At 35.9% G+C, this 16,905-nt stretch overlaps 1 protein-coding gene across 3 annotated transcripts in view; it reads left to right on the forward strand.

The window, feature by feature from the left end:
* Positions 1-16,905, forward strand: part of PARD3B (par-3 family cell polarity regulator beta) — a 991,638-nt gene that overhangs the window by 604,077 nt on the left and 370,656 nt on the right. For all 3 annotated transcript variants that reach the window (XM_055345407.1, XM_055345409.1, XM_055345408.1), the window contains exon 15: positions 2,169-2,284. In XM_055345407.1, the coding sequence (XP_055201382.1) occupies positions 2,169-2,284 (116 nt within the window). The remainder of the gene's footprint in view (positions 1-2,168; positions 2,285-16,905) is intronic.

Consider the following 16,905-nt stretch of genomic DNA (forward strand, 5'->3'; position numbering starts at 1 on the left):
CTTGTGATGAACATAACATGAGGTATAAACTTGTTGGAGTCACTGTACTGTATACTTGACACTAATAAAATATTGTGTGTCAAGCTTACCACAGTTAAAAATAAATAATATTGGGCAGCCTGGGTGGGTCAGTGGTTTAGCGGTTCAGCCCCAGGTGTGATCCTGGAGACCCAGGATCCAGTCCCACATCAGGCTCCCTGCATGGAGCCTGCATCTCCCTCTGCCTATGTCTCTGCCTCTCTGTGTGTGTGTTTCTCTCACGAATAAATAAATAAAGTCTTAAAAAAAATAATATTTTTTTAGAAAAAAGGGAAAAAATTAAAAATAAATAGGAGAGGGGGCTCTTAGTCACGGGTCTACTGAGACTTGGACAAAAGCAGAGAAAAAAAGAAACCTGAGGGATCCCTGGGTGGCGCAGCGGTTTAGCGCCTGCCTTTGGCCCAGGGCGCAATCCTGGAGTCCCAGGATCGAGTCCCACATCGGGCTCCCGGTGCATGGAGCCTGCTTCTCCCTCTGCCCGTGTCTCTGCCTCTCTCTCTCTCTCTCTCTCTCTCTCTCTCTCTCTCTCTCTGTGACTATCATAAATAAATAAAAAAAAAATTAAAAAAAAGAAAGAAACCTGAGAAATCCTATCAAGGATTCGGAAAGCAAAAATGTATGATCATTTGGGAAACAAATGCAAGTCTACTTATTTACTTGCTTAGTTATTTCCTAAATTCTTCTACTGGCACTTACTCTGTTCCAGAATCTATGCCCTTTACTTTACAAATCTTTTTATTTTTACTTTACAAACTCATTTTATCTCTTAACAACCCCGTGAAGTAGAGAGTGTGGTTATACCCATTTTATGCATGAGGAAATTGAAGCACAGAGAGGTTCAGTAACGTACGTGGGTCCCACAGCTAGACAGGAGCAGAGCCAGGCTTTCTCTGGCATCTGGGCTCTTGAGCTCTGCTGCCACCTGTCATGGGTACTTCCTTGAGCCACTTGCTGTATTACAATAATGGAAGTTCATTTATTCACTCAGCAATATTATTATTGCTGCATTTTAATTTTAATATTGCTGCAATGCAGTATTGAATGTGCATAACTAATGGGTTTCAAGAAAAGATCAAACTTATTTTGGTATATTTGGCTAAGAAATTAAGATCCCCTATACATTTTAGAAGGATTCTCATTCGTAAGAGTTCATTCTTTTTATTGTTGCTCTATTGTTTATAGTGTCAAATCCCAACTGTTTGAAAACCTCTACTTCAGTACTTTCAGATTTATCAGATACTTGATTTGAGTTTCACTGAATTTAAAACTCGAATAAAGTTATGCTGAAATGAGCCACCATATTAACTTTCTAAATATATGAGAATATCAAGGGAGAAAGCAGCTGTAATTTAATTTATGAAATTTATAAATATGATTTATTTCTAGACCAAGAAATAAGGCATTGTCTGTAATTCCCTTGTATAATCTCCTCCATCCTCAAGCAGAATAAATAAAATATTTAGCAGAAATAGAATTCTCTGAGATTGACTACAAGTACTAGGAAGCCTATAATGGGTATTTAATGTATCTGGTGTCTAAACTGTCAACTGTGCTTTTGATGTTATTTCCTTTTCATATTATTAATGAGCAGAATATTTTCTCAGTATTAACATTACTTTTAGGAAATAGGCCTAAATAAAATTGAAGACCAAGCCACTGCAGCCAGCAGTCTTTCAGCAGGATGGTTTTCTCTAAAGGATATAAGCCTTTCACTTGTTTTGAAAGAAAGGGCATGCTTAGCCCTCAGAAATCTCTTAACCCCGCTTTTAGGCTCTGCGAATATCTGGTGACCTCCTTTGAAGTGCCAGTTCTTTCCAGGCTCGGCTTTCCCATTTGAAGTTATATATTGTACAGCAGGATCCCAATTAGCAGAAATCAGTGAAGAGGAAAACATGATATTAGCCAGAGAATATTTTATTTAAATTGTAGAGTGTGATAAAATACATAAAAATAGAGTTGCTACATCTCATAAAAGCAACCTGAGATTCAAGAATCGGTTGATAATACATGGTTGGGAGCTAGAGAGGGAACAACGAGGGGCTGGGTTCAAAATGAGAACTGCTTCCTTTATGAAAAGAGAAAAAAAAATCATTCTAAATCTAAATACGGCATATGGCTTCTTTCCACAGCTCTGGGGTGGATTCGGCAGTATATTTTCCAGATCAGCACATCCACTTCAGATCTGTGACACCGGCCAGGCAGCCCGAATCAATGAATCTGAAAGCCTCAAAGAGCATGGACCTTGGTAAGTGAGGGTGAGTGACATCCAGGTCAGCACTCCAGCCAGCCCATCTATCTTCCTGAATGTCCTCCCTTTGTTTCCTCAGCTCCAACCGTAGGGAACAAAGTCTGCCCAAGCCTGGAGGAGGGGATGTTGGTCATCCCATCTTCCTGTCTCCTCTCCCACATTTAATTGTAATTACCCCCTTTTAAATGAGAGGTAAATGACATTTTTATAAGGTGGTCTATATAGGTCAGAAAAATGTGATTATTCCTTCCGGATGATCTGAATGCCATAAGCATCGGTAACTCACCTGCCTTTATATTTGTACTCTCACCTCTGCTACTGTCTTTGCAGTTCTCCTGTACATAGCCTCTGCAGGGCCTGGGAAGAGAATACGATTAACTGAATCCTCTTCCACGGGGTTTCTCATCTCAGTGTGCAATGGATAGGGATGGCACCAATGGGGAAGGTTTTTCTCTTTAAATGTCCATCTCCAGATCCTGTTAACACCAGAGGGGTAAAGGGTCCTTGAGTTTGTCAGATTGAGGGTGTCAAGGTACCCTGCATCCATGCCTGAACAACTTCATCGAGGTTCACTTCTTAGCTCTTTGGGGAATTTCTGTATGACTTTCGGCTGCTAGGGCAGAGCAAGGGCCCTTGGAAACTGTGTTCTCCAGGTCCTAGAATGGGGGACCCCAGAGGACATCTCAGTCACCCAAGCACATCGCTGTGCTCTCATGGGCTGTTGGAGAAAGATTGTGAGGAGAGAGAGGACTATGAGAGAAAGGTGAAAACTGCACAAAATAAATCCTCAGCAAATATTCATTGCTGCTGGGTGCTCACAGGCCATGCTTTGCAAATGTTTTCTCTTGAGATGTATTGCATATTTCATTAGTAGCAACAAGAATAGAGAATAATCAAAACCGTATGCTCCACAAAACAATCTGATAAATAGTGCTTATCTCTAACTCATTTACAGGAGTTAAAAAAAATGTTCAATCATGATGTAACAAGAGAGGTTGATTCTATTTTCTATAAATTAACTAGATTACTAGGATACATTTGCTCTGATCACCCAAAGCAAGAGAGGAATAGGAAGTCTAAGCACTGGTCAGAAAAGGGGATTTTCCCCAGTGTGACCCTTTGATAAACCAAAGGAATATTGTATGACAGTGACCTAGGCTATTACTAATAATTTGAGGAACAATTTATTTTTATAAAATGCTTGATAAATATTTTTTTGTTCTGTCTTCCCAACTTCTCTGAAGAAAATAAATAGATAAAAATCTCTTAATTTAGGGCAAGAATATATTACTATTTTCCTCATTTAATTAAAACAAAACGTGACCAGCAATACAGTTTCAAAAAATCTCTGCAAAAGAAAAAAAAATGGCATTCATTTTAAGAAAGAAAAATTGCTGTCCAATTTGTACAAATAAAACCCAAGGCATATCCAGAAACAATGTACAATGTACAACCCAGAAATGTACTTCTGGGGGTTTTTTGTTTGTTACTGAAAACTTGTTTTTGAGAAGTTTTCTTTTTTTACATTGAAATAGCCCTTCCAAAATATGTATAATAGCAGTCACTGATTGCATTCTGTTGTACTTCTACCATAAATGACAATAGGAATGTTTGTTCAATTTACGTCACTAGGTAGAGGTCATAAGCTATTTTCTTTAGGACATGAGTGCCAAAGCTTTGGCTTAAATATACTGTACAGCAGAAGTGGTAAAATATGATATAAAAACATTTCATATACCATCCAAGTTTGGTCTCTTTCAGAAAATGCCAGTTTAAAGCTAAGAGTCTTGCAGAGGGCACCGAGGGTCAGCATTCTAGAACCATTCTGAACCCTTGTCCCCTAGACAATTGAGGGAGCTCAATAAATCTGTTGGTTTTCTTAGTGCATAAACTCAGATGATACCAGAACGGTAAACATTTCAAAGTGTCTTTCCTGTTTGGTTAGGTGAAAAGAATATTGTTAATTTGTTTCATTTTCTGTAAGTAGCAGTGGGCCAACATAAGGAAATAATATGTTTACTAAAAAGGATAGTAGCTGTGCTTATAAGGATAGCAGGGTCAAGATCCCATTTTCAAAACGGGAAAAATCAGCCATCAATCAACCCACCCTAAGATATTTAGGCTGAATATCAAATTAATGCTTTTGATAAAAAGCATTTTGGCCCTGGGAAAAGAGCAATTTCATATGGTTCAAAATTTTTAAAAATAAAACTTTTTATTTATCTAGTATTTTATGTTGGATAGTTCTTCTATACAAAGTCTGCAGGACTCTTTGAAGGCTAATGGTCCCCATTAATAGTACCTTTGTTTTTATTTCATTTTTGTTGCTGAGTCTAAGGTAGCATTTTAACTTGCATATTATGTACAAATTATTTTAAAGGTGAGTGAGTTCCATTTATTTAATTTCACTCGTTTCAAAAGCACTTGAAGGGGGGGAAGCATTCTTATCCTCAGATACAAATATGATTTAAAAATAGTTTGCTATGTATACGTAGCTCTCTATTTGTTGCACCATCTATGTACATATGTCTATATCATGTGTTTTTTTAATAATAGTTGTATGCTGTTATGTGAATGAATCTGGATTTACAATTGACTTTCCTCCTTTTGACTAAGTTTGGGATTGAGAGTTTGGGTATTTTTTGGTTTGAGTTTTTTTTTTTTTTAAGGGTATCTATTTGTATTTCACATTCTGTGTTTGCTTATTTATATCATTTGCCAAAAAAAATCGATTTCTTAATTTTTTATCTTTAGAATGTTGTAATGGGGGCACTTGGGTTGCTCAGTTGGTTAAGCCTCCAATTCTTGGTTTTGACTCAGGTCATGATCTTTCAGGCTGGGAGATCTAGCCCCATGTCAGGCTTCCTGCTCAGTGAGAAGTCTGCTTGAAGATTCTCTCCCTCTGCCTCTCCCTGCAACTCTTATACATAGGCATGCACAAATGCAGGCATGTGTATGTGCGCTCTCTCTGTCTCACTACCTACAGTAAATAAATAAATCATCTTTAAAAAAAAAAGATGTTATATATATTGCAAACAATTTCTCACAATCCATTATTTGTCTTCTTAGTTTGATTATGATATCCTTTACTATGAAGATTTTAGTCTCATGCTAAAAAATTTCCATCTTTTCCTTCATGACTTTTAGGTGTTATACTTATCACATTATTTTCTTCTAGTACTTCTAAAGGCTTTAAAAAAAATGTTTCCAATCTATAATATATTTATCCATGGTGTGTGAGGTGGAAAAATGTTTATTCACGATAATAGGCAAATTATTAAGAACATTTCTTGACTTTTATATCCTTTCCCCATTGAAGCAGAATGCAATAACATTGAATACTAAATTTCCTTACGTACATGGGTCAATTTCTAGACAAATTCTGTTGATATATTTGTCTCTTCCATGCCAATGTCACCCTATTTATATTATCATGCTATTACAGTGTATTTTGATAACTTATAGGAAACACTTCCTCTGATTTTTCTTCTTTTGTAAAATCACTCTGGCTCTTCATATACATTTACTCCTGTATGAACTTTAGGTCAGCTCATCAAAATGAATTTAAAGATTAAACAAGAATGCTTCCACTGTGTGTGTGCACACACATGCATGTGTCCATTAATTATGACTTCATTGATGGTTCTTAATAGAAGAAATGTTTTTATCAAGTTACTACATAAATGTCCTTGTATTCCTAGCTTCTTAAAAAGTTTACTTGCTTATTGTGTTTAATTAGTAATGGATGCTGAATTTTTTTAAGTAAGTTTTAAGGATCTATACAGAATGACCATTCTGTGTATTTTGTCCTTTATTAATATAGTGAGTTTTGGTAATAGATTCCACAATATTCAGTCTTTGTTCTTTCTGAATAACCCTCAAATTTTCTCTGTACTCAAAAAAAGGTAGAAATGAATAGTATATTATCTATGTTCTCTAAAATGTAGGTATAAAACTTACAATTTGATTCAGTGTCATTAATTCCTATATATCTATTATAGATTTTTTTTTAGGTTATTCTGCCTCAATATTGTGAATACTTTTGCTGGCATGCATGTGGCCACCTTAAGACGGATCAGAAATGATTAAAATGATGAATAGAAGGAAATTTATTTTTAAATAATTGGATGTAACTATGCTTATTCAGAGGGGTTAGGGTGTCATTTTCTGGGTTTTCCAGAAAATCAATCTTTTCCTACTAATTGTAGACTTTCCTCTATTTATTTAAATTACCAGAATTACTATGTTCAGTCTGGATCCCTTTAATTTGCTCATAATTGAGCTTGTGTGGGTGTTGAGTTGGAAGCTCTCAGGAGCTGAATAACACAGCTGCCTCTTTGGCCTTTGGCATAGGGTTTTCCCCCAAAGAGCTGCCCTTTTGGCAACATGCCAGAGAGTTACATTCAAAGACTTTTTGATGAGACCTAAACATCTTTAATTTCCAAGCCTGGTGTTTTATGACCCTGTAATACTATTTAAGAATTAATCTGAATTATTCAAGGGACAGCGCTTCAGTATTTTGGCCCATCCCTTGACCTAATCTATAGGCCTATTCAAAGTTCAGTTTAAAATGCTGTTCCCCACAAAGTTTTTGTTAGTTGTTTTGGATTTTGTGTGTGTGTGTGTGTGTGTGTGTGTGTGTGTTTGAGAGTTTTCACTTTTGTTTCAAATTGGCCTTCTCCCATTTCAGAAGGGTGTTCCGTAACATAGTTAGAGAAGACTGAAGACAGCACAGATGGAAGCTGCTGGCCAGCTGTCCTGCCTCTGTTCAATGAGAGGAAATGAGCTTCAAGTGATGCATGAGGCATTCAGACAAAAGTTTAGGAAGTTCCCTGACAATGAAAATCATTAACATTCCATGTCCCACAGTCTCTTTAAAAAGTTCATGTACCTTGGATGACTCTAAGATCTATAGTTCAGCAATTTTATTTTTCTGTTAGTTGCTTTTTCTGACTTTTCTTAAGATGGAAAATGTTTGTAGATGCCCACAATTGAAGGAAATTATAAATAAACTGATTTCTAGGATCAACAAAGGTAAATAAATACTTAGGTCATGTTTTGAATATAACCCTCTCATACACGTCAGATGCTCCTCTTGGAGAAGTTAGGTGTCTCTAGTATTTGATCAAAGATGGGCATGCAAAAAAGTTAATTAACCCCACTCTTCTAATATTTTCTCCTTAAAATGATTTTTTGGGCATGCATGTGCAAGTGTTCACAGGGACTCAGGACAGTCTCTGTTCCCCCTTCCTCACAAGGCTAGCTGCCTGGCCTGTATCTGTAGGTGCCCAGAAGTGGGGTAGAGAGTCAAGACTCCCCAGAGCCTCCTCCAAATCCTTAAGGCCTGCATGACAGGATGCCCACTGCCACACACACACACACACATTTTTTTTTTGTAGAGTGAGGTATTTCCATATGCATTCTTTGCAATAAGACAAAAATCCTGGATAGTAAATACATAGAATATTTATAAAATCATCTGTTCAGATAATTGTGATGCTGGTTTATCAGTTAATATATATTATGTATGCCATGTAATCTATTAATAGATATCTTAATATAAATTTGCATGTATATCAATGGATCGTCCTCATTGTCCATCAATAAGCAACATCTCTGATGATAGTGAGAGCTGCATGGTGTTGTGTAAGACAAAACTGACTCATTAAAAGAAAAAACAAACTTGGTTGGTAAGGAGGAATTAATGGTAACGCTAACAGAAAATATCCATTAACTACCTGTGAAAGACGAGGGAAGAGTACCAGGACATAGGTGTATGTCCTAAGCTTTAGGAAGTCAAAATTAAGGAATTGCAGATAATGTTTATCATCCATTAAACAAATGTTTATGGAGTGCATATTGTGTACCTTCAACACTGAAGCTTCAATTAAAAAGAATGAAATCTTGCCATTTGCAACAACATGCAGGGAACTAGAGAGCATTATGCTAAGTGAAATAAGTCAATCAGAGAAAGACAAACACCATATGATTTCACTCATATGTGGAATTTAAGAAACAAAACAAATGAACATAGGGGAAGGGAAGGAAAAATAAAATAGGATGAAAACAGGGAGGCAAACCATTAGAGATCTAAACTCTAGGAAACAAACTGAGAAACGGTTTCTGGGGGTGGGGGGGATGCAACTGAGGATGGGCATTAAGGAGGGCACAGGATGTGATGAGCTCTGGTTGTTATACTGCAACTCATGAATCACTAAATTCTACCTCTGAAACTAATAATGTAATATATGTTCATTAAATTTAAATAAAAAAATAAAAACACTGATGCTTCAGGAGAAAATATGAGAAATGGTGTTTGCCGCATGTATCTAGATTGAAAGTCTAACAGGAAAGGAAAACCCAAGAGTTAAGGAAAGATTCCCAAAAGGAAATTCTGGCATGATGATGATAACTTATCTCCAAGAGGAACAAAAGGGAGAAGGGTGAAGATACTAGTGTGGCTGCTTCAGGAACTTACTGATAACCTTGGGTATGTAGAAGAGAGGAAGAGGAAAAAGCAAATGGTTAAAAAGAAAAAGGAAAATGGGAGAGAGTAGCAGTCGTCTAAAAGAATAAATGCAGGAAGAGCTGAACAGCTGCTTGAAGCTCGAAAAACCTGTAAGAGTTAGACAGCCAGGCTATTTTTAGAACACGAAAAAGAAAGTGTGTGAGGGGCCCATTGTTTAGAGCACCTAACAGCTGTCAGGTGGAACGCAGAGCCACCCGGTTCCTGTGTTAATTTTATCTTCATGCACATAAGAGAATGATGTTCAAAGGGGAAAAGCATGGCTGCCAGCGAATGGAAGGAGGCAGTTTATATTCCTGCACACTAAAAGCATCATGCTTCTAGAACAGTGTCCCTGATCATGAGAAATTATGGAAAGTACACCTCACACTGGAGAACAGGAAGCAAATTATCAATTTCCCAATTCTGATGAATTCCAGAAATGACTGGTGAAACTACTGATCCCAACACTGATCCACAAAGAATATCCATGTTTGTGAAATGAAAAGAAAAAGAAAAAGTGGTCATACAACCTCCATGAGAAGGATCTCAGAAACAACTGATGTCTCCTTTTCTTTTTGAATGTACTTCTAGACCTAATTCAGGGAAATATTATAGTTTACTTTGATCTTTCTAACAGTATGTCAATTTTTTATTGAAACTTACAGGCCAGGATGCCTGGGTGGCTCAGCGGTTTGGTGCCGCCTTCAGCCCAGGGCCTGATCCTGATCGAGTCCCACATCAGGCTCCCTGCAGGAAGCCTGATTCTTCCTCTGCGTATGTCTCTGCTTCTCTCTTTGTGTCTCTCATGAATAAATAAAATCTTTAAAAAAAATTTTTTTAAAGAAACTTACAGGCCAAATCATACAGGAGAGTAGGTAAAAGCATGAGAATGTCCATTTTAAAGTTGTGATAATTAAGACTCATAGTCATCTTGAAAGGAACAATATAACATATAGGACTGTGTCCTGGGAGCTTCTCCTTACATTCTGAACAGAATTTGATGAAGAGTGGTGGTGTGTAACTTGGATGAGGGTGGTACGAAAGGCATTCTTACCAAAGTTTCAGTAGATGCTGCCTCAGAGAATTGGGTAATATATGAGATTGACAGAATTAGCATTCAGCTGATTTCTCCAGAACTCAAGGCAGAATTTAACAAAGAATGACTCCTCCATCTCCCAGGCATTTGTTGGCTATTCACCATATCCCAGGCCATATCCTGGGTGAAGAAGACTAAAGCTCCTCTCCTGTGGTGTTTTCATACATGTTGGGTAAGTAGATGAGAGAGCCTTACCCAAGTAAAAAAAAATCAGAAGACTTCAGATAGAAGTGATTTCTCTGAAGCCAAATCCAGATAGAGATGAAGACTGGGGAGAGGTGAGTCTACTTTAGAGAGGGTGATGAAACATAAAGGTAATGTCATGAAGTCAGGTTCAAAGAAATCAATTGTCCAACTACAGGACTTAGGAAACCGGCATAATAACGGTGACTGAGGATGTCCTGTGTTTTAGCTGATTACCTGATATGGCCAACCTCAGAGGTGGTTCTGTCTTGCCAGATCAAGGAAGATGAGAGTTTCACTGTACTCTGGCCTCATCATAACACATCTATAGTACTGTATTTAATTCTAGGTACGATATTTTAATAGAGACAAAAGCAGGGTGGAATGCATCCAGATATGATGACAGGCCTAGAAACCATGTCTGATATAAAACAGTTGAAAGAAAGATATCTTGCCTGGAAGAGAGATGGCTTAGGAAGCATATGAGAGCCCTCCTCAGCTATTTTCATGGCTGCTACGAAAAACTCAAATCTGGGGGCACTTGGGTGGCTCCTTCAGTTAAGCGTCTGAGTTCAGCTCATGTCATGATCCCAGGGTCTTGAGATCTGGCCCCACATTGGCTCTCTGCTCAGCAGGTAATCTGCTTGTCTCTCTCCCTCTTCCTCTGCCCCTCCCATCACTTTTGCGTGTGCTCTCTCTCTCTCTCTCTCTCTCTCTCTCTCTCTCTCTCTCTCTCTCTCAAATAAATAGATAGATAGATAAAATATTTTTTTAAAGAACCCTCAAATCTGTTTGAAATTGAATCTGCACCCCAAACATATCAGGTGATGATGGCCACACCAGAAGATTCACCATATTTACAAGCTTTGAAATCTATGAAGATAATAACAGAAAAATGAATCCTGGTTTGTGGCATATTTGGAGTGCAAGGAAAAAAGTAGAAATAGAAATTCAAAATTTACCAGAATCGCAGAAAAGGGACCATAGTTTACTTTTCAGCGTTGGGTAAAGGATATAAGTTCTTTCCTTTGTTCCTTAGTTCATCGTAATATGCTTATATAGTTAACCATACAGGTTATAGATGAAGTGGGTGGCTAGGTGAACACAAGTTAAGTGAATTTACAGAAATTATTTATCAAGACTCAGGCTGATTTCTAAGAGATGTCACTGATGAGAAAAGAAGAACAAGGAGAACTTAGAATAACTGATTTCACACACAGTATCAGCAATGCCATCCAAAGCAGTCCTCTTTCTAAACACCCAGAAAATCAATATTTGGGTCAACTAAAACGTAACATATAATTAAATTTTAGATAATTGCCACATTTAAGAATGAAAATATATCAAAGACTAGTATTAATATTAACTGAATCATAGAGATATAGATCACTTTTCTATCTCTGTAACTAGATCATTAGATATAACAGAATAATGCAGATTCCATTTAAAAGCAATTAGAATAACTCTTTGGTTGAAAGCAAATGCACGAAACTCTTCTGTATGTGAAGAACATGCTTCTCTTCCTGTAAGTCTGTATATGTGCTTTTTTCCTACTTTATTTGCAATCTCTAAAAAAATATTTTCAAGAATAATTTGCACTTTATGTTCATTATTACTATTAATTGGAAAACGTGCCTTTTGTGTAGAAAGTGTACTTCTATACTACAGGAATACCTCATTTCATTAAACTTTGCTTTGTTGCACTTTGCATATACTGTTGTTTTTTTACAAATGGAAGTTTTGTGGCAACCCAGAGTTGAGCAAGTCCATCAGCCCCATTTTTCCAACAGCATTTGTTTTTTGTTTTTTTTTTTTTATTTTTTTTTATTTATTTATGATAGTCACAGAGAGAGAGAGAGAGAGGCAGAGACACAGGCAGAGGGAGAAGCAGGCTCCATGCACCGGGAGCCCGATGTGGGATTCAATCCCGGGTCACCAGGGTCATGCCCCGGGCCAAAGGCAGGCGCTAAACTGCTGCGCCACCCAGGGATCCCTCCAACAGCATTTGATCACTTTGTGTCTCTGTGTCACATTTTGGTAATTCTCACTATACTTCAAGCTTTTTCTTTTTGTATTTGTTATGGTGATCTGTGATCAGTGATTACAATTTGCTGAAAGCTCAAATAATGGGTAGCATTTTTTAGCAATGAAGTATTTTTTAATTAAGGGACTTTTTTTAGACATAATGCTATTGCACACTTAATAGATTATAGTATAAACATAACTTTTTATGCACTCGCAAACTAAAACGTTCATTTAACTTACTTTATTGCGGTATTTACTTTATTATGGTGGTCAGGGACTGAGCAGCAATATTTCTGAGATAGGCCTGTTCTTTTATATTTTAGACTTGTCTGAAAGTTGTGTGTGGCACATTCCAGGCCACCACTCTCATACACTTTCCAACAAGCAGGTGCTCACAGATACCTTGAACACAGATGCTCTCATTTACCATTTTTGAACAAATGTCTAAGAAACACAACTCTCGGGATCCCTGGGTGGCTCAGCGGTTTGGCGCCTGCCTTTGGCCCAGGGCACGATCCTGGAGACCCGGGATCGAATCCCACATTGGGTTCCCGGTGCATGGAGCCTGTTTCTCCCTCTGCCTGTGTCTCTGCCTCTCTCTCTCTCTCTCTCTCTCTCTCTCTCTGTGACTATCATAAATAAATAAAAATTAAAAAAAAAGAAACACAACCCTCTTATATGTCCCAACCCAGAAAAAAAAAAAATCTTCGAAGCATGAAGCGTCCCTTTTGATATACAAATACTTAACCTGAAGCCTAAGACATAAGGCATTCAATGCTATTTAGTAACAGTATCAATCATGGAGAAGGTAATGTTAGTGGTAGCATCACAAGTGAGCCTGTACATCTCCTACACATTTTTCTTATAATTGGTGATAGACTTGGCCTGTTGATGTTGGTTAATTCACCTCAAGTAAATATTTTGAGAATCTGAAGAAGCCTGTGGGTTTTGTGTGTAGATCCTTAATTCAATCGCTAGGTCACAAATGGTGTCAACTGTTACCATGTGGTTTTGCACAACACTCATATCTTCATTCCACCATATTGCTTGGTGGAATATGTAGAGAATTTACAAAATCAGTGTCTGGAAGAGGAACCCAAAGCTCTATTATCACACAAAAGATATAAAGAAAACAATAAAGTTTGGAAATACTTGTAATTGAAACATAACTAATGATATTATGCCAATAACCTATGCAGATCTTTCTTAAATTAGCCTCTATTTACAGTATTATTTGTGCTCTGATGAGAAAGCTTGATCAATGGAGGAACTGTCTTGTCTTTTAGAACTGAAATTAAATTTTGCATTAGTCCACAAAATGCTTTCTTCTTTATATTTTGTACCTCAGTCAAGCCTCTACGTCTCAGACACGTTCAAGCATTTTAAACAAAGCCAAAAATGAACTTTTTCTTATTTGCCTTTGTTTTCAAAACCATTGTTTATATTGAAATGAAATTCTGCATTCCTTTTGGAAGAACTTTTGTACTAAAATAAGGACATCTTCATAAATATGAAGCTAAGAACACCCTTCAAACAATGAAACAAAACACTTACATTTTTCTTACAAATATGAACCAAATCCATTTTAGTGGTTTTAAAGTGAGATTTTGTTAGCTGAAAATATTATATATAAATATACAATTAAATAGTGTAACAACATATTGCATAAAATATATACATTAGATGAGGTTTGGCAGTTTTATAATTATCTCTTCTGAGTAGTGTTCAGAATGATAAATACTGGTTATTAGCAAAACTTTTGATGGAGATTAAAACTGCTATAGGGAGATATAACTATCTCATCTTTAGGTACAGCTTCAGTTTTTTAAAAAAGTATTTTTAGTCTTGTGTATTTTTATTCTCATATATACATATTCATATTTTTATACTCTATTTTTTCCAAAAGTCATTGTACTAAACATGTGCTTTTAAATTTGTGTCCTTTTAGAACAAACTGATTTGACTACTATTCTCTATGTCTTTGCTTCTATAATATTTTTTAATTGTAAAGTCTGCTCTTGAATAAATGTAGCTTGATTTATCTGCCGAATACATTATTTGGCCATGAGAGTCATTTCCAATTCTTCACTCTTGGGAAATAGCAATGAATTGAGCCTAAAAGTACATAAACTTTTGTAAACAATCATGATTATTTTATCATTATTAATTTCTTTGAGTATAATTTCTTGCAAAATATTATTTAAATATTTAAGGCTTTTGATGTATATGACTACTTGCCCTCCAGAAAAGCAATTTTGTACTTATTAGTGGTATATGGAAGAATCTGGAAGTCATTTTTTTTTCATCTTCACCAATTTTATAAACTTAACAGGGGCATTTTTATTTTACATTTAAAATTACTTCTGTGGCTAAATATTTTTCATATATTTTTTGACTGCATTTTCTATTGTGAACCATCTGAGCATTTCCTCTGTAAGTCCAAAAATTTCTAAATTAAATATCATATTTTGAAAGTAAAATGTTATTCTACATTAAAGGTCAAATCTCAACTCTTGCTCATAGGGGAAAATAGATATTTTGCTTTTAATTTCCTAAAGCTAAGTATGTTATCCACTCCAAAGTACATATTAATTAATACATCTGTGAATTTCATTAAATGGTTAGAAAAATGTCTAGCTAAACATGAACCAGAGGCAAAGCCAGAGCTCAGACTTACCATAAAAACTGCTTAATCCAGGGTAAGTCAGTCTTATACACACACACACACACACACACACACATTTATTTATTTATTTATTTCTTTATTTATTTCTTTATTTATTTATTTTTACTCTTCATTAGAACACTTACAGTATTATACTTTATATACAGTGATTTGGGCTGATTCAGAATATATTAGTATACAGCCTGGCATCACCAAAAAAACCTAGTCTATTTTTTGTAAGACTGAAAAGTTGTTAAACACTTGGAAAAATAACTTCAATCTCTTGTAAAGTTTATCCATCTATTCTTACCTCCCTCCTTCCCTCTCTCCCTTTCTTCCTTATACAAGTATTTATTCAGTGCTTTCTGTTTACCAGGTAATGTTATAAATAATTGATACATAATCAGTGATAACAACTATATGTTATTTCTGTAGGTTACCTCTATTAGAAATAGTCTCATGAACAAAGTTTGAGAGATTAGGGATGTACCTGGTAATAATAAATCAAGTGAAAAAGGATACTGGAAGGGAAATAAAATGCCTAGAAATAAATTTAACCAAGATGTGAAGACCTATATCCTGACATCTATAAGACATCAATGAAAGAAATTAAAGATGACACAAATGGAAAGATATACCATGTTCATGGATTAGAAGAATTATTAAAATGTCCATACTACCTAAAGCAATCTACAAATTCATTGCAATCCTTATCAAAATTTCAATTGCATTTTTCGCAGAACTAGATCAAATAATCCTAAAGTTTATGTGGAAGATTCTAAGGAGCCAAAGTAATCTTGAGGAAAAAAGAACAAAACTGAGGGTGTCACAATCCCAGATTTGAAGATAATACTATAAAGCTGTAGTAATCAAAACAGTATGGTACTGGCACAAAAAGACACATAAATCAATGAAACAGGATGGGGAGCCCATATGTAAGCCGAAGCTTCCATGGTCAATTAATCTATGAAAGAGGAGAGAATATACAATGGGGAAAGGACAGTCCCTTCAATAAACGGACCACTTACACCATTCACAAAAATAAATGCAAAATTGAGTAATGACCTAAATGTAAGACCTGAAACTATAAAAGTCCTAAAAGAAAACATAGGCATTTATCCTGGACATTACTTTAGGAACATTTTTATGGTTATGTCTCCTCAGGCAAGGAAAACAAAAGATAAACTATTGGGACTGTGCCATAATAAAAAGCTTTTGCAGAGCAAAGTAAGCTATCAACAAAACAAAAAATCAACCTGCTGAATGGAAGATGTTTGCAAATGGCACAACCAATAAGAGGTTAATATGCAAAATATGTAAAGAACTTATACAATTCAATACCAAAAAACAAATCAATTAAAAAATGGACAGAGGATCCGAATAGACATTTTCCCAAAGAAGACTCACAGATGGCCAACAGACACATGAAAGGATGCTCAGCATCACTTATCATCAGGGAAATGCTAATCAAAACCACAATGAGATATCACCTCACACCAGTCAAAATGACTACTGTCAAAAAGATAAGAAACAAGTGTTGGCAAGGGTGTGGAGAAAAAGGAACCCTCATGCAGTGTTAGTGGGTATGGAAAAAGGTATGGAAATTCAACAAAATTAAAAAAAGATCTAGAGTATGATCCAGTAATTCCACTAAAGTGTATTTACCCAAAGCAAATGAAAAATACAAATTTTAAAACATATATATGTACCTTTATATTTATTGCAGCATTATTTAAAATAGCCAAGATATGGAAGCACCCTGAGTGCCTGTTGATAGATGAATGGATTAAGAAAGTCTGGTATATGTAGATATGTCGAGATAGATAGATAGATAGAGAATATTACTCAGCCACAAAAAAATTTTTGTAATGATATCTTGCTTTTTGTGACAACATAGATGGACCTAGAGGGTATTATGCTAAGTGAAATAAGTCAGACAAAGACAAATACCATGATTTTACTTATTTGTAGAATGTAAAAAAATAAAATAAAACAACCAGACTCATAATACAGAAAATGAACTAGCAGTTGCCAAAGGGAAGGAGGGTGAGAGGATTTGTGAAATATGTGAAGGGAATTAAGAGATACAAATATCCAGATATTAAAAAAAAAAGAGACTGGCCAAAACTATTCAGTATAAC

This window comes from Nyctereutes procyonoides, unplaced genomic scaffold (assembly GCF_905146905.1).
Source record: "Nyctereutes procyonoides isolate TBG_1078 unplaced genomic scaffold, NYPRO_anot_genome, whole genome shotgun sequence".
Classification (NCBI taxonomy): domain Eukaryota; kingdom Metazoa; phylum Chordata; class Mammalia; order Carnivora; family Canidae; genus Nyctereutes; species Nyctereutes procyonoides.